The 24,011-nt window shown below is 39.0% G+C and overlaps 9 protein-coding genes across 9 annotated transcripts; 4 read left to right on the top strand and 5 right to left on the bottom strand.

Moving 5' to 3' along the window:
- The first annotated feature begins 216 nt into the window (after positions 1–216).
- BDF20DRAFT_898852 (cytochrome c oxidase assembly protein CtaG/Cox11-domain-containing protein) lies at positions 217–1,301 on the top strand. The gene has a single exon (XM_053082640.1). It carries the CDS (start codon positions 486–488, stop codon positions 1,266–1,268), a length of 783 nt encoding a protein of 260 aa, XP_052931289.1. The 5' UTR covers positions 217–485; the 3' UTR covers positions 1,269–1,301.
- A 125-nt stretch (positions 1,302–1,426) lies between these two features.
- On the bottom strand, positions 1,427–3,280 carry BDF20DRAFT_898849 (uncharacterized protein). Its single transcript, XM_053082639.1, has 3 exons — positions 2,638–3,280; positions 1,644–2,547; positions 1,427–1,485 (listed from the first exon to the last, which is right to left on the bottom strand). The coding sequence occupies exons 1-3, from the start codon at positions 2,809–2,811 to the stop codon at positions 1,466–1,468; spliced, it is 1,098 nt and encodes a 365-aa protein (XP_052931288.1). The 5' UTR covers positions 2,812–3,280; the 3' UTR covers positions 1,427–1,465.
- A 3,638-nt stretch (positions 3,281–6,918) lies between these two features.
- Positions 6,919–7,912, top strand: BDF20DRAFT_828908 (uncharacterized protein; the record flags this gene model as incomplete). The annotated part of the gene is made up of 2 exons (XM_053078277.1): positions 6,919–6,988; positions 7,095–7,912. Coding segments are annotated over 2 exons (888 nt in total), but the record flags the coding sequence as incomplete, so codon positions are not given.
- Positions 7,913–10,617: 2,705 nt separating this feature from the next.
- On the top strand, positions 10,618–11,714 carry BDF20DRAFT_208726 (uncharacterized protein). The gene is made up of 3 exons (XM_053074923.1): positions 10,618–11,066; positions 11,141–11,250; positions 11,337–11,714. The coding sequence occupies exons 1-3, from the start codon at positions 10,707–10,709 to the stop codon at positions 11,464–11,466; spliced, it is 600 nt and encodes a 199-aa protein (XP_052931286.1). The 5' UTR covers positions 10,618–10,706; the 3' UTR covers positions 11,467–11,714.
- A 1,185-nt stretch (positions 11,715–12,899) lies between these two features.
- Positions 12,900–14,530, bottom strand: BDF20DRAFT_898816 (HSF-type DNA-binding-domain-containing protein). Its single transcript, XM_053082638.1, has 5 exons — positions 14,369–14,530; positions 14,135–14,286; positions 13,687–14,069; positions 13,530–13,593; positions 12,900–13,461 (listed from the first exon to the last, which is right to left on the bottom strand). The coding sequence occupies exons 2-5, from the start codon at positions 14,283–14,285 to the stop codon at positions 13,286–13,288; spliced, it is 774 nt and encodes a 257-aa protein (XP_052931285.1). The 5' UTR covers position 14,286; positions 14,369–14,530; the 3' UTR covers positions 12,900–13,285.
- Positions 14,531–16,810: 2,280 nt separating this feature from the next.
- BDF20DRAFT_917319 (uncharacterized protein) lies at positions 16,811–18,566 on the bottom strand (the record flags this gene model as incomplete). Its single annotated transcript, XM_053084552.1, has 5 exons — positions 16,811–17,165; positions 17,227–17,420; positions 17,488–17,606; positions 17,668–18,327; positions 18,410–18,566. The coding sequence occupies 5 exons, from the start codon at positions 18,564–18,566 to the stop codon at positions 16,811–16,813; spliced, it is 1,485 nt and encodes a 494-aa protein (XP_052931284.1).
- Positions 18,567–18,827: 261 nt separating this feature from the next.
- Positions 18,828–19,848, bottom strand: BDF20DRAFT_965204 (60S ribosomal protein L37). The gene is made up of 4 exons (XM_053084969.1): positions 19,827–19,848; positions 19,280–19,415; positions 19,109–19,210; positions 18,828–19,035 (listed from the first exon to the last, which is right to left on the bottom strand). The coding sequence occupies exons 1-4, from the start codon at positions 19,827–19,829 to the stop codon at positions 18,992–18,994; spliced, it is 285 nt and encodes a 94-aa protein (XP_052931283.1). The 5' UTR covers positions 19,830–19,848; the 3' UTR covers positions 18,828–18,991.
- A 386-nt stretch (positions 19,849–20,234) lies between these two features.
- On the top strand, positions 20,235–21,898 carry BDF20DRAFT_898798 (kinase-like domain-containing protein). Its single transcript, XM_053082637.1, has 4 exons — positions 20,235–20,817; positions 20,946–21,188; positions 21,268–21,441; positions 21,506–21,898. Exons 1-4 carry the CDS (start codon positions 20,422–20,424, stop codon positions 21,845–21,847), a joined length of 1,155 nt encoding a protein of 384 aa, XP_052931282.1. The 5' UTR covers positions 20,235–20,421; the 3' UTR covers positions 21,848–21,898.
- A 615-nt stretch (positions 21,899–22,513) lies between these two features.
- On the bottom strand, positions 22,514–23,975 carry BDF20DRAFT_917316 (formyl transferase; the record flags this gene model as incomplete). Its single annotated transcript, XM_053084551.1, has 4 exons — positions 22,514–23,442; positions 23,542–23,628; positions 23,716–23,845; positions 23,931–23,975. 4 exons carry the CDS (start codon positions 23,973–23,975, stop codon positions 22,514–22,516), a joined length of 1,191 nt encoding a protein of 396 aa, XP_052931281.1.
- Between the last annotated feature and the right edge of the window lie 36 nt (positions 23,976–24,011).

Raw genomic sequence — 24,011 nt, 5'->3', positions numbered from 1 at the left:
ACATCGTAGATACCAATCTTTTCGTTTTAGATTCTGACAAATGTTCAAGAATTTCGGACAGTGTGGTAACGTTATCTGTCTAAATTTTTCAGTAGTCACACAACGAAATGGAGGATTTTACTGTGTTTTTTCGTGTCCTGCTCCCTGCTTTTTTTGTTAAACGGAAGAAGATTCCACTGTTGTGTAAGCCTTCTAGACACCATTTTAGTTGAGAAACTTGAAAATTTACAATATAAGTGCTCTTCTCTCTGTTTTTCTCTCCTTTCTGTTATTTCCTAAATTCTACTACACTTACCTGTCAAGGACGGCTCTATGGTCCTGAAGTGGACTACATTATTTTTTTGATTTTGAGTGACATCAAATGCTCTACAGCGACAGCAAGCGGCATTTGAATAGCATTTATGCCTCCTGGTGAACTTTAACAATAATGCGGGCATAGTAGGTCTATTGTTTGTTTAAATCGCCATACTCTGTCATTTTGAGCCATGCTTCGACCCAATTTACACATACTAGCGGCTCAACGAGTTCATCAGGCCTTGTTTTTAAGGCAGCCCTTAAAGCATTGCAATATGTTACAATCACTTCCGACAATGCGTCCAATAGCACGTACCCCTGGCACTGCTCAACGTGCCTATGCGACAATAAGCAACACAGTGGCAAAGCCAGAAAAGAAAAAATGGTCAAAACAAAATATATCAGCAGGCATGTACACAGCATCTATTTTCATTGCCATGTTGGGTATGTCATATGCTGCTGTTCCCCTCTACCGTCTCTTCTGCGCCAGCACAGGCTACAGCGGTACACCACAGATTGACAAAGCTCGTTTTGGAGCTGAAAGACTCGTACCAAAAACCGAATCGAAACGTATCAGAGTAACCTTTGAATCGAATACATCAGACACATTACCATGGACATTCAAACCCGAAGTACGAGAGGTGTACGTGGTGCCAGGCGAGACAGCCCTTACCTTTTACAAAGCGAAAAGCAAAGCAAAAGAAGATGTCATTGGTATTGCTACTTATAATGTTACACCTTACAGAGCAGCATCCTACTTTAACAAAATTCAATGCTTTTGTTTTGAAGAGCAAAAGTTGAAACCCGGAGAAGATGTTGATATGCCGGTCTTTTTCTTTATAGATCCTGATATCTTGGATGATCCTTTAATGAAAGATGTCAACACTATCACTCTCAGTTACACCTTCTTTAACTCAAAGTATGCAAAAGGACTACAACCAGTTCAACCAGCTGCTACTCCTGCCCTTGCGTAAAAGAAAAGAAGATAAAAAAAAAAAAAAAGAAAATGCAAAAGACCACTTGTGCTTGAAATAATAGGAATCATTATGTGTATACTCTCATCAAACAAAAAGAATACTAACAATACTCAAAAATTTATGTACTAAAAGTTTCTTTCCACTTCAATTAACGATCTATTTGACACTTTTTTTATTGGGAGGTTATCTCAGGTTTAACACATTGTATTAAAAGGTATAATATTAGTGACGAAATGTGGCGCGGATTATGTATAAATAGTTGATAAACAGAATAGAGGGTAAAGGGGGGGGGTATTTAATTGCCTTTGTAGTAGAAGTTGGCGGTAGCGTCAATAGAAGGATTTTCCTTACTGATTTTATCGGATATTACAGTGTGCCTAATAGATTCTCCATCCAGTTCATCAGGACGTTGAGCCATCTCTAATGTTTCGACAATAACATGGCAAGAAGACGAGAATTGATCAATTGCATGCATAGAATCTGATAAAGACGAGCCAGCAGCCATGCTTGAAGAATAAGACTTGTATATAAGTCGATTGCTACTATAGTTATTCCAATTAAATAATCTTAATGTCAGCCCTTCGCGTCCACTGTCTGTTAAATCAATGCTGCGTGATTTAATCAAAGAATCAGAAGGGCGTCTCTTGAATTTGCTGAAACCCAACAAAGATGAAGAAGAAGCATCAGCAGCGTCAGCAGCAGATGTTGTTGCTGCTGTAGTCTGGGTTAGGTATGTATTAAGTGTTTCTGTTGACCTGTGAAACCTTATGCAACGTTGGTGTTTATCATTGCTGTAAAATGATTTCTCAGAAGAATTTTCGTACAAAGAGGGAATGTCATCTTTATCATCGTTAAAGAACGTGGACGAATTTGCACTGAGTGGCGGATAAGGAGGCAATGCTGGAGTGGATGTACTTGATTTGAGAGGGACAATTCTTTCAATAACGAAAGAGGGATGGGATAACGAGCCAAGTTCTGGTTTCTTATTATTTCTCGTTACAGCAGGAGGAAGATGTAGTCTACTAAGCCATTTATCCAAAACACTGCAAGACTGCTTTGACATATTCTCTTGCAAGCAGGCTATCCACGTTTGCCGTTCATTTACATCTGATGCTTGTAGGTAATAGTCTGGCCAGTCAAATTTTTGTTTATCATCTGATATGAGGGCAAAAGTATTTGCTTTCCATTGTTTTTGGTGTAGAGCTGCTATTGGTCGTGCATCAGGCTTTAAGCTGTAATGTACAAGTGATATGACAGCTAGCGTGTTCCTGTCATTCTATTTTCATTAAAAAGAAGAAATAGAAGCATAATATGCTCAGCATCGCTATTGTTTCGTATTAAGACTTAATGAACACTGCTTGCTTACTTTGGTCTTATAATATCGTAGCTCATCATTGTACAATCTAAAGTAGCGCTTGATCCATGCTTTGCATTTTCCATGTTTTTGCTTGAACAAATAGCCTTCTAGCACGACCGTGGAAAAGGCGATTGTTTTATTTGCAGCTTTGACACTTGGGACAGCCGAAGAAGATTTACACATCAGTTTATTATTGATTCTAAAACGAGAGAAAAGGGATTAGTAATAAGGAGAAATATAATTTCTTATATGTAATATGCAAATCTGGATAAAAAGGTAGTACAATATAAGTTTTTGGATTCAAGAGAGGGTGTTCCTTACGAATAGAGGATGTAAACACTTGAAGGGGTTAATATTGATTTTGGAAACACTTACCACCATAAATCTTTTTCCATGACACCAACTAGTAATCTTCTTTTCGTTGTCGCACACAAGAGACACATATTTGAAGTACCTGTACATACGACACAAGTGCATCTTTTTGTAAGTTTTTTTTTCTGGAAGAGAATTTCTACTCGTTGCTGCATTTTCATAAGAAAAGAACACATTGGAACGAAAAGAAAGCAATGTCAATTGTACAAGCTGATAGAAGCAAGTTTTACACTACGTTTAAAAAGAAGCTTGAAAAGGACATGAAGCGTATAACTGGAATGTGAGACAATCCTACCTGTGCTTCAAAGCAGCAAAAGTGACACAGGTTTCTGACCTTTTTCTTTTTTGCGCTGCTAACCTAGTTAGTGCAGATATGCAATTTACAACTTATCCCAGCATAATATGATCAGTCGCTAACATTAGATCAATTTAATACGATTGATGTAAGAGGACCCGTTCAAAAAAAAATAAACGAATAGCTTAATTCGCTTTTTGCAACAGTAGCAATAACGCGTTGTATACAAAATTAGATTTTTTTGATCCGATCGTTAAATATCGAAGAACTTGTCCTTTTTGTTCTTGCTCCTTAATGGTAGGAACTCCCTCATTTGATTGGCAATCGACATGAGAAATGAAAAATTGCCTTATTCTGCATTGTCATTTTGGGATATTGTTCATTTTGCCAAATACGAACTAGCCAAAGACAAAAGCAATATGGACAAAATTGGAAGCGTTGAAACATGTTTTTCTTATTTGCAAGAACTCACTTTTGATGTAACCTCATTAATGTTTAAGTAGTGTTGTTACTATTTTGCTCCACATGGAGGAAAAGGATGCTCAAAGTCAAGGCCAACTTGGGAGAATCTCCTCTCTCTCCATAGTTACATATTTTACCTATGACAATCTATTTGTTTCTCACAAGAGAGGAAAAAAATGGCGTTGACCGAACACCTACTTTAATATTTCAAATACATCAAGCAACATAACTGTGTATTAAACTCGCCTAATTATTGTGTCTAGAAGTTATATTAGTTACACGTTATTTGAATTGCTAACAAATTCAAGATAAAATATCAGTAAGTTAAATCGAGTTATTAAAATAAAAAAGTACCTCCATTTCTAACGACTTGTATAATTATGATATTCTATAAATGCTGCTAGAGCAGAAAGCATTTAATAAGGAAGCCAGATATTAATCGGCAGCATTACCTTAACGAGTAATGAGAAATCTTCTGTAAATACGCCTTTTAACGCGAAATCAATCTATCTCCTTCCCTTTGTCTATTGTCCCAAAATTTGACTGAACGAACATTTTAGAAATTCTGCGAAATCAATCTTTCCATAACTGACTAAATATTGTTACTGAGATCGACCCTTTCACTAAATAAACTCTTAATTGATATTCGTACCTTTGATTGAAACATGGTCTGACAAGTTATGTCCTTTAAAAATAGAGCAGTTGAATCGCCTTCAATGGATTCTAAGGATACAGTAAAAGTAATAAAATTAGTCTAACCACGCGTCATTCCCAACAGCGTCATCAAAACAGTTTCAGCAACTGATTAATCGTACACAAAATGCAGAGCGTGCTAAACCTTAGCAACACAAAATCAATCTTTGAATTGGGCTCTTAACACGCCCTCTTCAATTACTACCTCCCTTGTTACGACTCTACTGCGTAAAAAACCCTTTCTTTCAAATTCTTACTGTTTATACATTAATAAATGCAAAATATGGAGGTCCGGGTATTGAATGAACGGAAAGGGGAGGAGTTTATTTTTTAAAACTATGTTTACTATATACGTACATAGGAGATCAAGCATGCATTCTTTTGGAAGATATATATGTAATAAAGTAAGAACAGTAATATCGTTATTTAAGCAAGTTTCTTTTTAAGAAATAGATGAATGAAGAATTGTGCTATTCGTACCTTGGGAGAAAAAACGTGCCCTAGAAAAGAAGGTATCACCAGATATGCGATGTAATACCGTTCGGTCAAAAAAGACGAATGAACATCCCTTCTGGATCAAAGAAGAGTTTACTATAAGGTTGGCAGAATATTCAGAGGTGTGACTCTAATTGCTCCAATAATATCAGAATCGTATCGTTGTTGATTTGTATAAAGGCGCATCATAGCGTGAATATTTTTTACAAGTGAATTCTTATCCATCTGAAGTAGCTTACACTTTCCATAATACAAGTATGCTTATATTGATTTTATATATAAAACACAAGATTTTATGATAGGTTGCATTCAACAAGAAATGTTTCCTGGTTGCAAAAGGCTACTGCTATAGTATTTGTTTATTGACGGTCTCTGAAATTTGTAGGAGCAGTAGAAAAAGTACTCGTTATTTTTGAAGTGATCATCGATATTGAAATTGGTGCAATCGACGTTGATATGAATTGCAATACCACAGTTGACAAGGATTTGACTTTGCCTTTGATAAAAATGCTTAATCGCTAGGCTTACTATTGTCTTCAACAATGTTAATGCTGACACAGTGGGAATGCCTCACTACTCTTATTAACCTACAGCTCTAAGGTGTCCTCACAATGCAATTAAGCCCTGTTTTCAAATCATAATGAATATGTAAGTCTTGAGTGGGTAGAGTGCTGAAGGGAAGGACTTTGTTCAACATTCCAGTTTAACGCTAATATTAACATAATATGCCTTTACTTGTTCTAAGCTCTGTCATACCTTCCACTTGAGTAGAAAACTCTTTACAATCCAACGTATGCAAAGTAATAATAGCTCTGCTATAAGCATCTTTGTTTTTTTTTTTGTTTACCTCAAGCTACACTGCTTTGATTCTTGCTCAACCTCAATTACCTTTCTTCCTATATCTTAGTCTTATTCCAGCTTTTCATTTTTTTTTTCTTTTCCTTTTCGGAAAGTATTCCGTCCTATGGTTCGTTCGACATGATGTGATTCTTTGAAGAATGTCAATTGTTGAGCTTGTGGTATTGATTTCATTTAAAAAAATACACGAGTTATGGATGATACTGTTGGATAGCTTAAAATGCTTGGGAAAAACCGTTATCTGTATCCAGAAAGTATATAATTGAGATCCATAATATCACTGCACCTGTGGCTCGTTCAAAGAATCAAACAAAGTGAGTAGGATGCTTGAGTGTCTCGTATTATAGCAATGAGCCAAAAAAGTAAAAAAAAAAAAAAAAAAAAAAAAGCAGCTCAACAGATTTTACTAGACACAAAATGGAATAATAAGGAACGCATCTGTACAACGTGATTGTCGTTGTATTGCCATTTAAACAAACAACAGATCGTCCCCTAAATTGCGAAAAAAGAAACAAATTGATCTGCAGGCTTTAGATTATTTTCCTTTTCTTGCTCCTTTCTCATTTCCCTTTTTTGTAGCTTAATTAACAATAGAGAAATGGTACGTATCTACAAAACAATGCTTGGTCTTGATGATAATGATACTCATCATTCATACTTCATTATTATATCATGATGCAAACAGTCGAGAAGTAAACAAACCTATGATGTAGATGATCTCCACAAAGAGTTTATCCCTTTGAGTAGCGTGACAACAGCTGATGATGCTACGACAGCCTCCAAAGATCACATTCACCAAAAAGACAACATTGCAAACCAGAAAAAAAGAAGCATTGCTTCCGTCCTTGCAAAACCGTTGATGAATACGATAGCGTCTGGTTTCCTAACCATCGCACTATTGTTGTTGTTTCTACATGCGGATGGAAAGGCTGTGAACTACACAATTGTAGGCTTAAGCATTCCATCACTTATATCGTTTATACTCAATATCAATTTAATCTTTATTGCAAGTGGCATTTCAAAGTAAATCATCCTTTCAACAAGCAAATCGGTCCTTACAGTGAATTTGACGGCTAGGCTGCTAACCCTTCTTTCGCTGAACAAATAGCGCCGTTTCTGAGAATAAATGGGTTTGCTTGAAGAATGGAGCTCCATTAACATTAGTCGATGTATATGATGCTTGTAGTCGAGGTGTAGCTGGTAAGGAATGATTGTGCCCTTTCAATCTGAGCACAAAGAAATAGTTAGTTTGTCCATTATCGTAGTTTAAGCATTACTCTATTGCGGGTAGGTTTCTTTACGGCGATAAAAGTTCGGTATTTCGACTGGGTCCTCTTGTTAGCGTTCGTATTCCACATAGGGTTGTTACTTGTAGGCCCCTTTTCACAAGGTATTCTTGTACCCTATGTACAAAATTATACTGACTCAACGGGGGCAAGGTTCTATTATACACCTGCTGATTACATTGGTGACCGTAGTAATTTAGGCACAAGCAACATGCCTCCTAAAATGAACGGGCTGTCTAAAAATGCCTATATCACTGCTTCCAGTTTTGCACAAGTATCTGTGGGCGCACAACCCCCAGCTTTATATTCATGCCCTACAGGTGCTCTAAAATGCCAATTTACCAACGTTAGTTTTATCAGTACGAAAATGACTTGCCGCAATATCACAGAAAATGACACAGCCATTGTCAATCGCTGGGGAACAACACCCACGATGGTTGTCTTGAAAGAATACTTTACCAATTTGAACATTAGTGCTGGGCTCACGAAAATAACGTTTCCCAAATTTCTGTATGCGCCCGAAATGCTTGGACGCACTTATTATGATTTGCTAAACTATACGGCGCCTCTGATGCCTGGTCTCAACATTACAACACTTTTGGCGGATAATAAGGTGTATGATCCTCAGTACCGTCCCTACGTGGGTGAGCAGCTCTTTATCATGGCGACACAGAAGAATAACCAGAAAAGTCGACACGCGTCAAATTATACAGAGCTTGCGTTTCAGAAATGCCACTTCAATTCAAGCCTGAATGTTGTACGTAGTAACAAACGCTCCTCTGTGTTTCTATTTTTTTCCGGAAAAAAATTGCGGTTGTACTGATAGCCATTTTATCTTTTCTTCCCCCCGTGTATGTACAGTCTATGTGGGAAACGAGTAATGGCACACTCGTCAAAGTGGGTGACGATGTCAGCTCACCTATCATTTTAGATTATGACAATGTGCTGGGTAACAACGTGGGGCTAGTGATAGACAACTTGAATGCCAACAAATCAGCAGCATATATGGTGAACGCTTATATTATGCAACAAAGCCTCCTGACAGAACTCATCCTTCCAAAATACTATACTATGTTTGAATACTTGAAATCCTGGGATTTTACTAAACGGACGAATGGCCATAATACCAATTTCCCTATTGCAGAGTTTATGGTAGACGCCCTTCGATCGTTCGACTACGCGTTTTTTCAAGCGCCTTACGTTACTGGAGACTACCAGTCGACGGATGTTCTTTTTCGATCGGGAGTCGCTTTTTTCCAAGCAGCCCCCCAATATACAGTCAATAAGGCCGTCAGCTACCTCGTTGCTCTGTGTCTTTTCCTGCCTATTGGCTGGTGGTTCTTACTGTGGATGGTGAGTTTACGAAAAGTACACGGTGTAGTTCGTGGAAACTCTCAGATTATTTTGTTGACGACGACATTGACGCCATTGGCTGAACACCAGTTGAGCAGTCTCTCTGCATGCGACCATGAGGATGCGCTGAAACAAGCGAGACATCTTCGGATAAGAATTGGCCAACAAGGACAAAGTACAGTTGTTGGTATGGTGGATGAGAATTGCTTGGATACCTTGAAGTAGAGATCTGGTAGGCTTTGACTTAGAGACAATTTACTTGGGTTCTTTTGAAAATACAATTTACGGATCCTTTTTATTAGGTATATAAATAACTCTATGAACATGTACATAACGGCTTGCTTTTATTAACATCGTTGATGTATTGTGATGGTGATCTGCAAAAAAGCAATATTCTATAATAAAGTACATAGCTTGAATACGAGAGCTACATTTTTAACTTTTTAAAAATGCTTAATTCTATTCCTCCATACGATCAAAAGCTTTTGTTTGTATGAACATCTGTTGTAAACTCTTCGCTGCAGTTTACGGTATTTGCAATCTCTTTCCTATTTGAGAACTAGTACCGTGGTCTGTTATGTCCCTGTCGTTGAATCAATATATCCTACGAGTGCATATACCAACCCTGCTATACACCCTAAAGGTCATACAGCTATAGATAACTTACGTGAAATGTATATCATAAACCCATCTACAGATCTACTCTTTTAATCGCTTCAAATGAATAGAAGCCTCTAGATACACAGGTGAAGTTGTCAAATTTGCTCCAAGATCAACCGTTTGCATCTGTATTATTGCATTTTGCAGGGATGTCATAGCAAATATAATAGTTAATAGCTCACAAAAGTGTTAACAATCTTTTACGGAAATCAGACAAGTTTTCCCAATTCAAAATCACTTTTGCACCTGACATGATTGATAAAGCTCCTTTTAAACTAGCACTTTAAAAAGGAGTTATTTTTGGGTTTCAAATAATATTGCTTTCAGACATGTAGGCGCCCTTTGGAACGACTAAGGATAGAGGCACAATTTGCTTATGCTTGAAGGAAATTCCGATTTACCTGACTTTAACTTTTCGTACACTTTTGCCGTACGCAATTCAAGAACTGTATATCTATATCTGTGCCCCCACCACTGTTTTCTGATTTTCTTTTACTGATTCCCAAGGTTTATCAGTTGTAGCTAGTCCCAGGCCTCTTTTTCGTCGCTTTGTCTCTACCCTGACCCAAAATACTCGTCCTAACCCAACGTCGTAGGGTGATTCACGATTCTTCATCATTCGATTCCTCTGATTCTTCAGATGCTAGTGGTATGTGGGGGTTTTTTTTTGTTGGAGGTATGTTTTATACTGACGTTACTGCAAAATTACTGTCGTCCTTTCTAGATTGGGCAGATTCTATGTTTAATCGTGCAAGCATTCGACCCATCAGATACCGTAGACTTGCTTGTTACAAGGATATTCCAAAGCAGCACTGGAGGCATCTTCAAATGCCTTACAAAAGCAAAATACTCTGGTCAACAAGTTCATTCGAGGTGTTCATGGCAATCGCCAATTGAAACTTGATTTTGGTCCGTCAGCCCTTACAGAATCACCATCTTTGGCGTTTGACTTTGATTCTTTCTACTACATTTCGTATTCTGGTCTTCCTTTGGTAGATAACTACCCAATTGACGTACAATGTAGGCCTCAATTCAACCATTCTATTCGTTTCAACTCTGGTGTTAATTTTCATCATAATGGCGAGAACATCCAGTTAAACGAATGTGCTAACTTCACCTTTGGAGAGGTTTAATGACATCGTCGTAAGTATTATCCATCGAATTTCGTGGTATATAGTCGTGTATATTAGTTTGTTAACAAGTTTTAACTCTTTGATTTAGATAAACGTCTTCCTTCCAAATGTTGAAGGTCGTACAGATATCGTTGGTTGCTTCGTTGGTGAGGAAACTCATCGTTGTTTCGTTGAAGAGGTACTTTTACCTTGTATCCATGATCTTGGTCTGTCAGACATGTTCCCAGAACCTCTGTCTTTTGAAAATGCTGCTCGTTTTGGTGTTGGAAAGTCCAGTTTGAAGCTAGACTCATCGTTGGTGCGTGAATGGGTGAATCGCATTCGACAGTTGGTTCAGGAGAATGACGATACAAGGTTTTTGCCTTTTAGGGATCTGTTTTTTTGTGCTTTATGCGCATGGTCTGAGAAAACAGATTCCAGTAACTGATATTCCTGAACTGCTGCCGTTTGCTTTTCGAAATCTTGGTGTTGATGTCGACCTTCTTGAGTTGGAGAATCTGTTTCTGGACTTGGCGGCATCTTTCCGGCCACCAAGTGGCAGTGGTGTTACTGGTTTGTGGTGTGAGCCACATGAATTACTTTCTTTGTTTCTGCAGCCTGTTAGCAATGGCAAGTTTTCTGGTCCTGGCTTCCGCTTTGACAACTTTTGTCATTTCCGCGGTATGGGCGGTTACCGGTACAAAAAAAACAGGTGGTGAATTGGTGTCGGTCCAAGCATATGGTACGTGGAAACATGCTTTTTTCAGCAGGGTTTCCACATCCGATCGTCAGGGATCGGATTTGTCAGCTATGGATGTCTTCAATCAAGCAAAGACATACAAGAACTGGATCGTAAGTCATATTTCTGTCAGCGCTAGTAGTTACCATAACATTGGGCTAATTTGGTGGGTATTTTCTATCCATAGGAGCATATGGAAAGGGATCTTGAGCGGATAGTTAGCCGCACATACGCTGCTCGTTTGGAGTTTAGGGTAAAGTCGACCATTGACTTTACTCGGTGTATTGCTGATTTCATGTAAGTAGCCTTTTACTTGTTTTGCTTGATGTTTGTAATTGGGTTAACTAACATTGACTTAAACTATGTGTATTTTTGACCTTTAGCCCAACGGGTATATCGTTTGGGTTAAAACACAAGACCTTTTTGACTTTGTTCGTTTCCGTCTCCTTGCTGTTGACCCTATTGCTCGTTCTTCTTTGGTGGCTAACCAAAAGTTCACTTACAAGGCCTTGACCACGTCGATGTTGCTTTCCTTCTTTTTGAATTCTTAAAGACGGTCGTACTGGTGATGTTCTCAAGCTTATCAGAAAGTACCAAAATGAAGTTACCACTTTCCCCCTTTGTGCCTTCTCTGTTGGGTCATCGTCAAAGCAACTTTGCGATTGCAGAAGAGTTAGCCGCCCTTCGACTGAGTCGTATCTTTGGAGCCACTCTTTTATAACAGATAGGTAACAGTATAAATATCATCTTCCCCCCATTCACTAATAAAACTCAGACATTGTCCTACCTTTCTTCTCACTTTTACAAGATATATAGTTATACTTTGTACAACAAGAATAAACTCTGGCATTGTTGTACTCTTACATCTTAACCATTCTTCTGTTAGAGCTTCTTATCTTTATTTTTTCAACCATGGAAGGCGCGTCTGTGTTTTGTTAGACTTCAATCAGACAATGCCTTACCATGAACACTATACAATTTACAAATTATCCGACACTTTGATAAACTCTAGCAATCCATCGACATTTTCAAGCGCTTCATGCCCAAATGGCTAACATCTCTCCTTCTCGACACCAGCCTCAAGCTGATATTCAGGGCAGGTTTTTTATTGTTGAAAAGTTCCTCCTTTTTCTTTTTTAATGAGACGGCTAAATAAAGGATGGGGGGGGGAGCAAACCGAATTCCTGTTGCTTTCAATGTTTGACTTGGGAAAGCGGGGAGTTCTTCATCGCTTCCTATAGTACTGTATGCCATTCAACACACCCATTGACCTACGTTGATCTGCTCTTTTGATACAAAATTACCCATTTGACTCTGCATCCTTCCCCCTTTGACATCAGGGTTTTTTGGACTCTGATTAGGAAACGGTGGAGGGGGGTGGGGGTGCGTGCGACAAGGAAGAGGGAGGAGGGACAGGGAAAAAGTTGGATGTTTTATACAAAAAAGGCAAATTACGGTCTTTACAGTTATTTTCCTTTTTTCGCCGAAAAACAAGAATAAAGAGGGTTCAGGGAAAGAGTCACCTGAGGTATTTTACGCTTTCCATCGTTTCAAACCTTGAGGTTTTTTTTCTCTTGTTTCTAGAAAAAGGACTCGTAAAAAACCATGTGATAAGAATGACTAAGCGTGGATTTTTGACAGGATGATTTTTTATTGGATCTAAACAAGTTTCCTCTTTTTAAAAGTGTTGGTATTCGAGACCTCTTCCTCCGTCCCATGCGTGGAGTGACTACTACTACTACTACTACTATTGCTGCTGCTAGCGTGATGATTGTTTCTGTAAGGTTCTGGATTTAGTAAATGTGATTCTTTGCCAAATCCTAGTTTTCTATTCATCGACACTAGTTTTAGAGAAGAGTCTAAAGAATTACAAACAAACATACTAAAATTCGATCATTGTTCTTTTTTTCTTTTTTTTTTTTTTTTTTTTTTTCCTTGGTATTTACCTAAAGATGTTGCGGATGAAGATAAAGGCTGAAGAGGCGGAGAAAAAGTTGTGGCTGCTGCAGACGATGAAGATGCGTGAGGTTGATGCGGTTGCAAGCAACCATCCACGATTGGGTATTGTTGTTGTTGTGGTTGTGGTGGTAGTCCATCGGGTAGTTGTTGGTATGAGGGTTCTGTTTTAATCACGGGGTGATGATGGAGATTGGAGCTGCTACTACTATTACGCCGTGAATACGAAGGGCTCGTCTTAGGGGATGGTTGTCGCTGTAATGGGGCAGAATGCTGTGTTGAACAGGATGAATAGGACGTCTGACATGAGGTATCATTGTTATTGGTTGCTATGGAGGCGTGATTTCGTTGATGACAGGTTACTTTGGACTTTAATTCACTCAACTTGTGCATCATTGTTTCTATGACAACGCGGCCAGAAAAAGCATAAAAAAAATAATTGCGTGATCAATCGTTGTGAATCCTTCATTCGCCACACACACACACACACACACAGGTGAATCATAGACACGCTTATTTTACCTTTCTTTGTTGACGTCGGATTCGAATTACCTAAATTGATTTACAGAAAGCTGTTGAGCAAAACGTAGAGCGAAATAAAAAGTTCTTTTTGCACTTACTATGACTCTTGTTGTGATCTTCTTCAAGAACATCGTTTAAAATCAATGCAAATTCGCTTAATAACTAGCCCCCCCCCCGAAAAAAAAAGAAGAAAGGGTCCCAATTTAGGTGCCACGTTGATACAAAGCGAGCCCAGACAGAGAGAATAGAACTTACATCTTGTTGCTTTGATAACAGGCCTTTTAATGAGCTGGTTTCATTCTTTAACAATTCATATGACCTTGAAACATGATGCAAACGATCTTCAATATATAAGATGTGCTTATACATTGGTTTATAGAATTCGTCTTCATTTTCTGCTGACGGGAAAAACCGTCCAGGTGGAGCATTTCCAGCTAATCCTCCATGGACGGCTGCTGCTGCTGATGGTGATCCATAACGCCCTGATAAACCATAGTTAGGCTTTGTCGTCTTTCGTTTGATATTCTGCAACTCTTCAATTTCCCCTTTCTTGAAATGAGGATGTTTAAACTCCCAGGTCTGATTGTCGGATGTCAAGTTGGAATGAATCATGTCGTTGACTTTATGAAAGCCATACACTAAGCAATAGGGGGTGAGCGCACCCTTCCACTTGGGAAACCAAAATAGAACTTAATTGACTTACTGTTTAATTGACGAACGAAACTTTGCCAGTTGTTATGTTTAAAGTACTGTGGTAGGACTGATTTCGAAAAGGCGGTGGGATTGGATACACTAAACAGATCACCCTTTTCGGACCATGATATCAGATTCTGTATACTAGGATCTTCCAACATTCTATTGAAAAAAAAATAAAAAATAGTATCTTCCATTCAGCACAGATAGTTTGACCTACAGCAACATGTCATCAACACCTTACTTGTATAGTTTATTGACAAAGGCAGCTTGCGTTCTGACAGTAGTGCCTTCATTATTCGATGTACTATTCTGGCTCGAGCTGCGCTGAGAGCTGCATGTAGGACGAGCAGCTTCGTCAGAATAGGTTGAACCGGTCGACAGTCGCTGTTGTTGTTGTTGCTGCTGCTGCTGCTGCTGCTGCTGCTGCTGCTGTGGTTGATAGTAAAAACTAGATTGTTGCTGTTGCTGTTGCTGCTGCTGTTGTTGTTGTTGGTGTAGAGTGGCTATATTCATGTAGTCTTGTTTCTGTTTGTTAATAATCATCGTTACGACGGATAGGGTATGAAACCTAGAGTAAATGAATGCCAGGTACCTTTCTCTGTCATGGATCTTGGTAGTAGTTGTATGTATGTAAAATAATTTGAAGGTCAAAAAAGAATCAAGAAAATGTAAAGGATGACAATTTTAAAAATAGCGCATAAATTAAAAGGTAAAAGACACACAGAATTATTCAAATAAAGAAACGTAATGGAACAAAAAGAAGGAAAAAAAAGAAGAGGGAATAATGAGGTATTTTTTTTTTTTTTTTTTTTTTTTTTGTTGGTTGCAGAAATCGAAACGATCCGTTTTTTTGAATTTCCGATCCTGGCAATATATATATATAAAAAAAAGGGACATACCATTTGTAGACAAGTTTTGGATTTTTTTTATACTTGTTCTTTCTGATTCCAGAACGGTGAAGAAATAGGACTTTTTTTTTTTTTTTTTTTTTTTTTTTTTTTTTCACTGTGTAATCGGACCTTTTATGGTTAAACGTGGTTTACAGAGATTCTTGAGGTGTAAGCTGTTATGACACAATTACAACTCTCTATCTACTCATGCTGTAGTAATGTAATCTGAGGGATGCGTGAAAGGGGAAGCACGCCTTATTACAAATTTCAGTCCCGCCATGGCGGTGCGTAAGTGTGTATCTATGTGTGTATGTGTGTGTGTGTGTGTATGTGCTTTATCCGAGAATTGATGTTTGAGGTCTTTATTGCTTTAAAAGAAATTACAAACTTGCTCGACTTTAAAAAAGAGGATCATTGTCGCTGTCAAATTAGGAAATTGGAAAGAATTCTGTCAAGTGTACTCTTTTCTCCATTCTCGATTTGCCCTGAAAATCAACAAAAAAGTAAGCCCTTCAAAAGAGTTACTATTGGTCAGTTGAATGATTTATTCAGCATTGTTCTCAGCAATGACGAAAAAAAAAAGCTTTGATCTAACAAAAGGGGATATATTCTCTTTGCTTGAAGGGCACATGGACTTTACGCATAAAGTTTTTTCCCTTTCGATGAAAAGGTCGCAGGGGGGGCGGTCGGGGAAGGAGGACAATGTATGGTGATTTCCTTTTTAGTCAATGGTACCAATCCACCGGGTTGCCATGGCGATACAAAAAAAATAGAAAAAAAAAAAGAGTTCGTTCTTTTATGATTTGTACACAGCAATGGGTCGCACATAAGCCTTCTTATGCCTGACATCATGCTCTAATACAATCCAATTGCACATATCTTCCTGTGTAGCCACTTTATGTGCATTTCCATTATACGTCATTCAAACTCTCTCTCATGAAAAATCAAAAAGTTTATCAGATCCGAACAGAGCACGCTTGAATAAGATGTTATACATGATTTCTTTCTATAATAAGCCAAGCAAATCATTTACAGTTCATTCCAAAGAGCTGCTTTACCGTCTTTTTCATCCTTTCTGAACAAAATCGACAGCTTCTATTTGTCGTCCAATGTCTTTGAACTTTACAAAAAAAAGTGGCGTCTACAGTAGATGTAAAAGAAGAAGAAAACTTAAAGAAAATAAATAAAAAGGCACAACAAGAAGAGTCATTTATTTAATTCTGCACTGATAGAATGCGAATAGACGTCCTCATTCACTCTCTCTACGTAATAAGCACAAATGTCACATATGGATATGTGTATTATGTAAAGGAGCACCCAATCATGAATGATCTGGATATGAAAAAGAACTTGGGGGTGCTCTTTATCGTATAAAAGCGAGTCTAATGGAAAGATCTCTTGATGAAAAGTATGAGTATCTGTCTTCATCTTGATAATAAAAGATAGTCTTTACTTTCAGAACATTCAAAGAGCAACAGTATACCATGACGTAGCCATAAAAAATACGTTCGGTGCAACGTAGCGCTGATGAAACAAAAAAGCTCAACAACAAGCCGCATAGAGCCTTGTCATTTATAACGAATAAGGAAATCATAAGGTCATCAGTTTTTTTTTAAAAAGTAGCAGGTTTTGCTTTATTTTTCAGAGAGTCTATCAAATTACATAGAAAGAAGAAAGGTGTAAAATCGTCCCACTAGTAAATACGTCAAGTTAAAAAGCAGTGCGATTTCGACCTTAACAGACACGCACAGAATACATATTGTATATAAGCTCGCATGAGGTATATAGCGCTTTCACATAATCATACATTTACCCTTGGCTTTATTCATGCTTTTTCTATCAGCATCAGACGCAACGGCGGTGGATGTAAGGTCGGCAGTATTTGGTTTTCTATTCTTTTCCTCGGAAGGCATGAGAGCAGCGCTTGGTTTCATTGTCAAAGCTTGGCTGTTCCTGCTGTGCTTTTTCTTAGCGGCAATAGCAGACGATCTACGCGTGTCCCTTCGATCATTTGATGTCCCACTTTGTGCTGATAAGCTGTTTTCATGACGAGCAACGTGCTGCTGCGGCTGCTGTTCATCTTGTATTTGAAGTTTTCGAAATTGTTGCTCTTGTTGCTGCTGTTCTAACGACAAAGCTATAGCATAGCTGCGGGAATAACTTAGACTCTTCCCATCCATCGAATGCTTCTCTTTCTATACTCACTCACTTTAGGTCTTCTTCTTCTTGTTCCACATCGGGCGGCGCCCCATTGGATTTGCGAAAGTATCCATCAAAAAATTCAGAAGAGCCTTGATCGATATCATTCAAACTCTCCCAAACAATCGATCTTTCGTTCACTAAACTAGAGTCTGTGACCAACATACAAAGACCCAATGTGGAGTGTCTATAAATAGTCGAGAACTTTTGTTTTGCTTTGAATAAATGAAAATGACACGCAGGAATGGTCTGTATTGTCTTTTCTCTTTACATGGTTATTTCGGAATAAAACGCATAACGAGTTTTCGGGTATCGAGTCAATCAAAAGGCTTAGTCCATAGTAGGTCAATTGTGTGGCCGTTTCATTCAAAAATTCGTTCGCTAGGAAACCTGTAATACTTGCAAATTGAATAGGGGGGAGTAGACACGCGATTCAAACGGATCATTTTACCTTGATGTAACTTTTCTTCCTCCGCGGCCGCATCAGGGCCTGATGCTACGGCTGTTCCTGTGGTGGTTCCTGTTGTTTCTACAATGTATTCAACCAAATTATTATATGTTTTACATTGGTTCACTACAATATCGTACGTTTCTTTGTCTTGTATATCAGGATCTACGAGCCAGCCATGCACAAGATCCACGTGGAAAAGATCAAACATGGCCAGCTCAGCAGTAGGCTCAAAGCCCCGAATGGAATGGCTGAATTGGATATTCACGTCCAAACCAGCTTTCAAGCGAGGTAAAATAGACAAGACATCATCCAAGTTATGTCGATAACTTAGCAGGAGGTCTTGCTGACTCTCCGTCGGGGTGCCTGCTGCTGGCCTCTCTTTATCGTCGCCGTCGTTTCTTGTATCCTCTTGGGTGCATTCTTCTCCGTCTCCATCTTTTTCTTTTTCTTTTCCAGACCGTATCGTCTTCTCTTCTGCTGTCGTTGCTCTATTCTTTTTGGAGGGCACTGAAGTGAAGGGATCCTGCTCCAAAAGGAAATTCGCCAACCGATCGACGAGATATTCAAACGTAACCTTTTCACGGCCTGGAGGTCGAATCTCCAAATCGCCCCGTAGAAACAATACGTTGCAGATGGCAACCAAAGGACAAGGCCCGTTTTCTATAAAAGGGGTCGAGTCCCATCAATATACAACCGACTACCTCAAATCCAAATTGGCAACATAATAACGTTTGACATTCACCATTTTGCGTTATAATTTGAATCGCCTTGTTTTTCCACATGATGGTTTTTACGAGGTATTCATCTTTGTTTGCCTGCTGTTGGGGTAAAGTCGGCACGTTCATGTCCGTGAGTGCAGGAGCGGCGGTAGTATCCGCTTGTTGTTCCAAAGTAGTCATGAAGAGTGTATCGTTTCTTGCAAACAATGAGGTTACGAATACTTATGGCTTCAAACCTTTAATTTTTCAAAGCTACAAACAATGAAAGTTGAGAAATTGCTTTCATGTCTGACCCTGAATTGAATAGAACGCAATTTTCGTACAAAAAAAAAAAAGAAACCCTCTTTCTTCTATTATATAGAGGACACACTATCCCTACGTTAAGCCAATCATCAAGTTCATTTTCCTCTACATGCTCCCCTTTTTCATCCCAAAACAGGTTATACACCATAATAACAAAGCTAGTTTTATTTTCCCTCTGTTTCTTGTGTAAAAAGAAAGTTGTGAAAAATAAAAGTGTCATCGAGCGAGATTGTTGCGTGAAAGTAAAAAGACAAAGAACAAACAAACAATCCATGATTTCAATTATGTTGTTGTACTGACATTTAAGCGGAAGCTTCAGCCTTCTTGACCTTCTTGGCTTGAGTACCTAAAAATTACGAAAAATGTCATTAGATTCCTCATCAGCGGCAGGACTTTCATGACGGCGTTATCTTTATTACCTTCACGGAAACCGTTCTTGAAACGACGTTGGACAAGCTTCAAGTGAGCCATGCGACCAGTACCTGTGGTCTTTCTGCGCTTACCCTTTTCGGACCAGTTGTCTAACCCAAATGCGTAAGGCGTCAATAACTCGTATCATTTCACAAGTTCAAAATCAAAAAGACACTTACAAGATCTGGTCTTAGCGGCGGGATAGCCACATTGAGCACATTCCTTCTTTTGCTTGTGGAAAGAGCGGTTACCACAACGGCGGCACAAGGTGTGAGTCTTGGTGTGGCGTTTACCGAAAGAACTGGTACCCTTAGTCTATTATATCATTATTTCCAACGAAAAAAAGTGGGTTAATATACAACGACCGCATTTTGTGCTTTACAGCCGATGCTACTCCATCAAACAATCAGATCAGCCAAGTTCCCAATTGCACTGTCTCCCCCCCATCCAGTGCCTGCTGTCAATAGTTGAAGACGTCTATTGCTGAATGGGTCCTTCTAAACCCACAATTGAAAAAAACTCTCGTCGTGCCATTAACATGTCAACAAACTTTCAGTAAGCTGAAATGGACAATCATTCTACAACATCTCGTCCAAGGTTGGTTTTTTCTTTTCTGATTGGAAAATAGAGCATAGGTGGATCAAGAGAAAGTACAAATTGAAACTATGCTGATCTCGATGGATGGATGGATGGAATGCAGCTTTTTGTAATGATGGATAACCTTACCATCTTTTACGAATTAAGACTGATAGTGAAAGGAAGTGTCTTCAGTTTGCCCCACTTTGTTCGAAGATTTTAGGATGGGCATAGTGCGCCCCTCTCATCAGACTACAGCACCAACGAACCCAACCAGCCTTTGAGAGGAATAGTCTACTTTTTTTTCACCGGAGCTGTCGGACCGAACATTCCACTCTATTTCGACTCGTACTTTATGTAATCTGGATCGGAATTTTTCCTCATGTTGATTCAGGAACCAAAGAAATAGGAGGAAACACTTGTAAATGCAAACAAAGGTGTAGAAGGATAGGTGAATAAAAGAACATAGAAAAGTGTATAACCCAACTGATGGTAGAGTCTACTCCAAAAAGAGCTCTAGGCCATTTCTTTCTTTAAATCAAGAAGCAGAGTTGCACAAGCATGTGTGCATGTGGATACTAAACAATTAAGCTCCCTCTCTCCTTCTGTCTCTCTCTCTCTCTCTCTCTCTCTCTTTCAGAACAATTTTTTTTGTCCCTTTTTTTTCCTTTTACATCCAGTTTCAATCAAGTTTTTTTTTTCACGCTATACCTATTTCAATATTGCAACACTTTGAATATTCATCATGAGTGCTGGGAAAGGACGTTTCAACAATAGAATCAAAGCAGCCGGTTTAAAAATACAACTCACGCCGCCTGTGGTCACTGAAGAGGATACTGATCAACCACCGCAGTTTCAACCACCTTCTTTCTTATCCGAGCATAACGGCAGCAGAAGAAATAGTACAAAAACCAGTGAAATCAACTGGCGCGAAGATATTGTACGTATCGTGCGACACCAACGAAGTTGCAATGATATCTCGTCCTTAGCAGCAGCTGCCACAGCCACCACTTCAGAAACTCAGGAAGTAAATGATATGAGCTCTGAAGATTTTGAAAACTTGAAAAAACTGGGTGAGGGTGCTGCAGGGACAGTATGGCAGGTAAAGCATAAGCCTACCAACAGAGTCATGGCAAAGAAGGTAAAGTTCTTTTCATACAAGCCGGCAAACCTACACCCTTCCACTCCTCCCCCCCCCCCCACCACCCCAACTCCCTCCCTTCCCCCTTGTGTTCACACCCTCTATAATAACACTTTGCTATTTTCTAGACTATCACCGTGGATCCTGACCCTCAGTTACAACGACAAATTCTTCGAGAATTATCCTTTTTAAAAACGTGTCAATCTCCACATATTGTATCATTTTATGGCGCGTTTCTCGACGATGGAGATACCACCATTGTTCTTTGCATGGAATATTGTGAAGGAGGAAGTTTAGAAGATATATACAAGAGAGCGCATCAAATCAACGGCATTATCGGCGAAACCATTCTCGCCAACATTGCAGAATCAGTAAGTCCAGAACGATGGCACGGCATGGCTTCAGTAGAAATTGAAAAAAAGAGCTTGTATAACCTTTTGTATTTGTTAGGTATGTAGAGGACTGATCTATCTTCATGAGCAACATGTGATTCACAGAGACATTAAGCCATCCAACATTTTAATGACAAGAAAAGGCCGAATCAAACTGTGTGACCTTGGCGTATCTGGAGAATTGATCAACTCATTAGCCCAAACATTCACTGGAACGCAATACTATATGGCAGTAAAGTATTCTCCATAAGATTGTTGACTGTCATCCACTACTCATCCAGATATTCCTTGTATAGCCCGAACGCATTCAAGGCGCCACCTATTCTGTCACATCCGACATTTGGTCACTTGGACTGACCATCATCGAAGTGGCCCAAAACAGACCTGCTTTGCCGCCACCGGGTCAACCTCATTTAAGCATATTTGAATTATTGGATTATATCGTACGCCAGCCTATGCCAACGGTGGGACAAGATCGCTCCATTGAATGTCAGCAGTTTGTGGAAACATGTCTCATTAAGGAACCGGAAAAAAGACCTACACCGGAACAAATGCTAAAGCACGAGTTTATTCAGTTAAAAGCAGATCAAACATGTGATATGGAAGGCTGGCTAAAAGAGCTATGGGGTTGGGCGTAGTCAAAAAGAATAGGGAATGGCCAATGTTTGTTTAGAATGAATCTGCCCGACTTTTTTTTTTTTTTTTTTTTACTACACATCGTTCATAAACTGAACTGAAGACACTATCGTATGTTTATGAAATAAAAGGCAGATTCTTTACTGGCTGTTTTAAACATAAGCATAAATAATTCAGCAGCCCTGTTCAAAGTGCAAACCTGGTTACCAGGCTGCTGTTCGCTGTAACTCAAAGAATATCATAAAAGAATATAAGAGTAGGTATAGCACTGATTTGTAAGAGAATATCAGTTAAAATCCATTCTAATGCAGAAACTATACGAGTGCAACATTCGATAAATGACAGTGGTCTTCATCTCCTGCAAAAACCTATCCTTACAACCAAAGTTTCATTCTCTTTTTAATTTTCGAATGATGTGTCCTAGTGGGTGTCTCAGTTGAAAGTAAAAAAGATACTTGTCCTGTTGCTCGCTAATAGTCCCTTGTGCCTGCAAAAAGACATATCCTAGATGGCTGTATTTATTTAGCAAATCAAACTACACACAATGAAAAAGACGATCAAACGCTCTTTCGGATAACGGGGGGGGGGGCATTTGTTTGAAGAGCTTATAAGAGGTATCTCATCGTTTTGTAACGGGAATAAATGCTCGCTCGCTCTAGAATTCAAAATTATACATCAAATGGTTTCATGTTTGCTAATAGTCTGCCTCTTCGTTTCCTCAACTTTTCATCTATATTTTCTGCTGAATTCACAAAGTGCCCTTCTAAACCATATCCATTTTTGAAATCACTTGCTGTCATAGCCCCTCTATTTTCCATTTTCAATCTCGAACATGCCATCACACTACCATCTCCGAAACTTATATGTAAGCTTTTACTTGCCTCATCCCAGACAAAAGTACCCGGCTCTTTTCTGCTTTGGCTCGTATTTATCAGACAAAGATCCAGTAATTGCACTACTACATTCTTTGTCACTTTCTTTGTTCTCACACTGAATGCAGTACGCAACGGGTATTGCTCGCCTATCGCTCTATGCAACTGAACCGCTTGCCATGCCGACATATGATGGTAGTCCAATTCAGACCAATACTTTTCTACTTTAGGCGCTTTGGTAGCTTGACTGATATCTTGGGTCTGAGCATGTAATTTTCTTTCTTTGAAATGACGAACGGTATCCACTAGCAGCTCGCATCCAACTTGAGTTAGCTTCTCCTTCAACCGTGAATAGACAGGCGCAGTATCTAGCACCAACGATTGCTGAGAAAGGATACGTCCTGCGTCAAATTCATAAGCATCCAATTCTTGAATGGTAACGCCCGTTTTCGTGTCCCCGGACAGGATGGTATGCTGAATTGGAGCGGCGCCACGATATTTGGGCAGAAGAGAGGGGTGGACGTTGATGGCACCGTGTTGAAATAGGGATATGATGTGTGGTGGAATAAAGTAGCCGAAAGAAACAACCACGCCCAAATCATAACCTGTTGTTGCTGTTGCTGGATCAGAATTCAAAGGCAATTGCCATTCCGAAAGCGTTTTGACTCCAGGTGGTGTATGAAATATGTTTAATTGATGTGCTTCAGCAATACCTTTCGTTTGACCTTTGGAATGGATACAACATCTTAATATACATCCTCTCTACCAAAACATACTCAAGCCGCCGAACGAGTAGCATGGTATTTCAAAAAGTTTTTGCTTACTTGGTGTAATCGTTGAAAGATTCCTTCCTGTTCTTTTGTCGGGTGGACAAACAAGGCCAATGGATTCAATATTTGAGCCAGGTCTCTCTGTATTAAAAAAAGGTTTCAACAATAGTTTTTATTCACATGTTCACACTTACAATTGAATAAAGTTCTATTTTCACATAAACTAACCTTTTTCATCAATAAGCGCTTTCAAGTGATTCGAAGCAAAATTATCTGTACCAAAGAATAAAATACGGAACTTTTCATTTGTTCCGGTTCCGAAAGATCTTTTCGTCACTGGTATAGACGCAAATACTGTCTGTGAAAAGTGGCAAGTAGATGGGATCATCCATAATCAACATATAGAAAGCAACAACAACCATGTTTGAGTCTTTTATTAGTACCTTCAGCTTGAACAGAGAAGATTTTTGGGCAATACAATTCAGCATTTTTTTTTTTGGGGAATAAAGTTTTACAATATCAAT

The sequence above is a fragment of the Mycotypha africana genome (assembly GCF_025528875.1).
Source record: "Mycotypha africana strain NRRL 2978 chromosome Unknown BDF20scaffold_14, whole genome shotgun sequence".
Lineage (NCBI taxonomy): Eukaryota > Fungi > Mucoromycota > Mucoromycetes > Mucorales > Mycotyphaceae > Mycotypha > Mycotypha africana.
The sequence above is the reverse complement of the archived record's forward strand: the minus strand, read 5'-3'. Positions and strand labels throughout refer to the sequence as shown.

What these genes read in the sequence shown, in the direction of transcription:
- BDF20DRAFT_898816 (XM_053082638.1), bottom strand. Translation starts at nt 14,285, where the DNA reads ATGTTGGAAGATCCTAGTATACAGAATCTGATATCATGGTCCGAAAAG. An exon ending in TGTTATCAAAGCAACAAGAT is followed by an intron (nt 13,594 to 13,686) that starts GTAAGTTCTATT and finishes GGGGGGGGCTAG; the next exon opens with TTATTAAGCGAATTTGCATT. An exon ending in AGATCACAACAAGAGTCATA is followed by an intron (nt 13,462 to 13,529) that starts GTAAGTGCAAAA and finishes AAATCAATTTAG; the next exon opens with GTAATTCGAATCCGACGTCA.
- BDF20DRAFT_898849 (XM_053082639.1), bottom strand. Translation starts at nt 2,811, where the DNA reads ATGTGTAAATCTTCTTCGGCTGTCCCAAGTGTCAAAGCTGCAAATAAA. An exon ending in TACGATATTATAAGACCAAA is followed by an intron (nt 2,548 to 2,637) that starts GTAAGCAAGCAG and finishes TAATGAAAATAG; the next exon opens with AATGACAGGAACACGCTAGC. An exon ending in TGGAGAATCTATTAGGCACA is followed by an intron (nt 1,486 to 1,643) that starts CTGTAATATCCG and finishes CTAATATTATAC; the next exon opens with CTTTTAATACAATGTGTTAA.
- BDF20DRAFT_965204 (XM_053084969.1), bottom strand. An exon ending in CGCCGCTAAGACCAGATCTT is followed by an intron (nt 19,211 to 19,279) that starts GTAAGTGTCTTT and finishes CATTTGGGTTAG; the next exon opens with ACAACTGGTCCGAAAAGGGT. An exon ending in CAAGAACGGTTTCCGTGAAG is followed by an intron (nt 19,036 to 19,108) that starts GTAATAAAGATA and finishes CGTAATTTTTAG; the next exon opens with GTACTCAAGCCAAGAAGGTC.
- BDF20DRAFT_898798 (XM_053082637.1), top strand. Translation starts at nt 20,422, where the DNA reads ATGAGTGCTGGGAAAGGACGTTTCAACAATAGAATCAAAGCAGCCGGT. An exon ending in ACAGAGTCATGGCAAAGAAG is followed by an intron (nt 20,818 to 20,945) that starts GTAAAGTTCTTT and finishes GCTATTTTCTAG; the next exon opens with ACTATCACCGTGGATCCTGA. An exon ending in TCGCCAACATTGCAGAATCA is followed by an intron (nt 21,189 to 21,267) that starts GTAAGTCCAGAA and finishes TGTATTTGTTAG; the next exon opens with GTATGTAGAGGACTGATCTA.
- BDF20DRAFT_898852 (XM_053082640.1), top strand. Translation starts at nt 486, where the DNA reads ATGCTTCGACCCAATTTACACATACTAGCGGCTCAACGAGTTCATCAG.
- BDF20DRAFT_208726 (XM_053074923.1), top strand. Translation starts at nt 10,707, where the DNA reads ATGTCGACCTTCTTGAGTTGGAGAATCTGTTTCTGGACTTGGCGGCAT. An exon ending in AGACATACAAGAACTGGATC is followed by an intron (nt 11,067 to 11,140) that starts GTAAGTCATATT and finishes TTCTATCCATAG; the next exon opens with GAGCATATGGAAAGGGATCT. An exon ending in CGGTGTATTGCTGATTTCAT is followed by an intron (nt 11,251 to 11,336) that starts GTAAGTAGCCTT and finishes TTTGACCTTTAG; the next exon opens with CCCAACGGGTATATCGTTTG.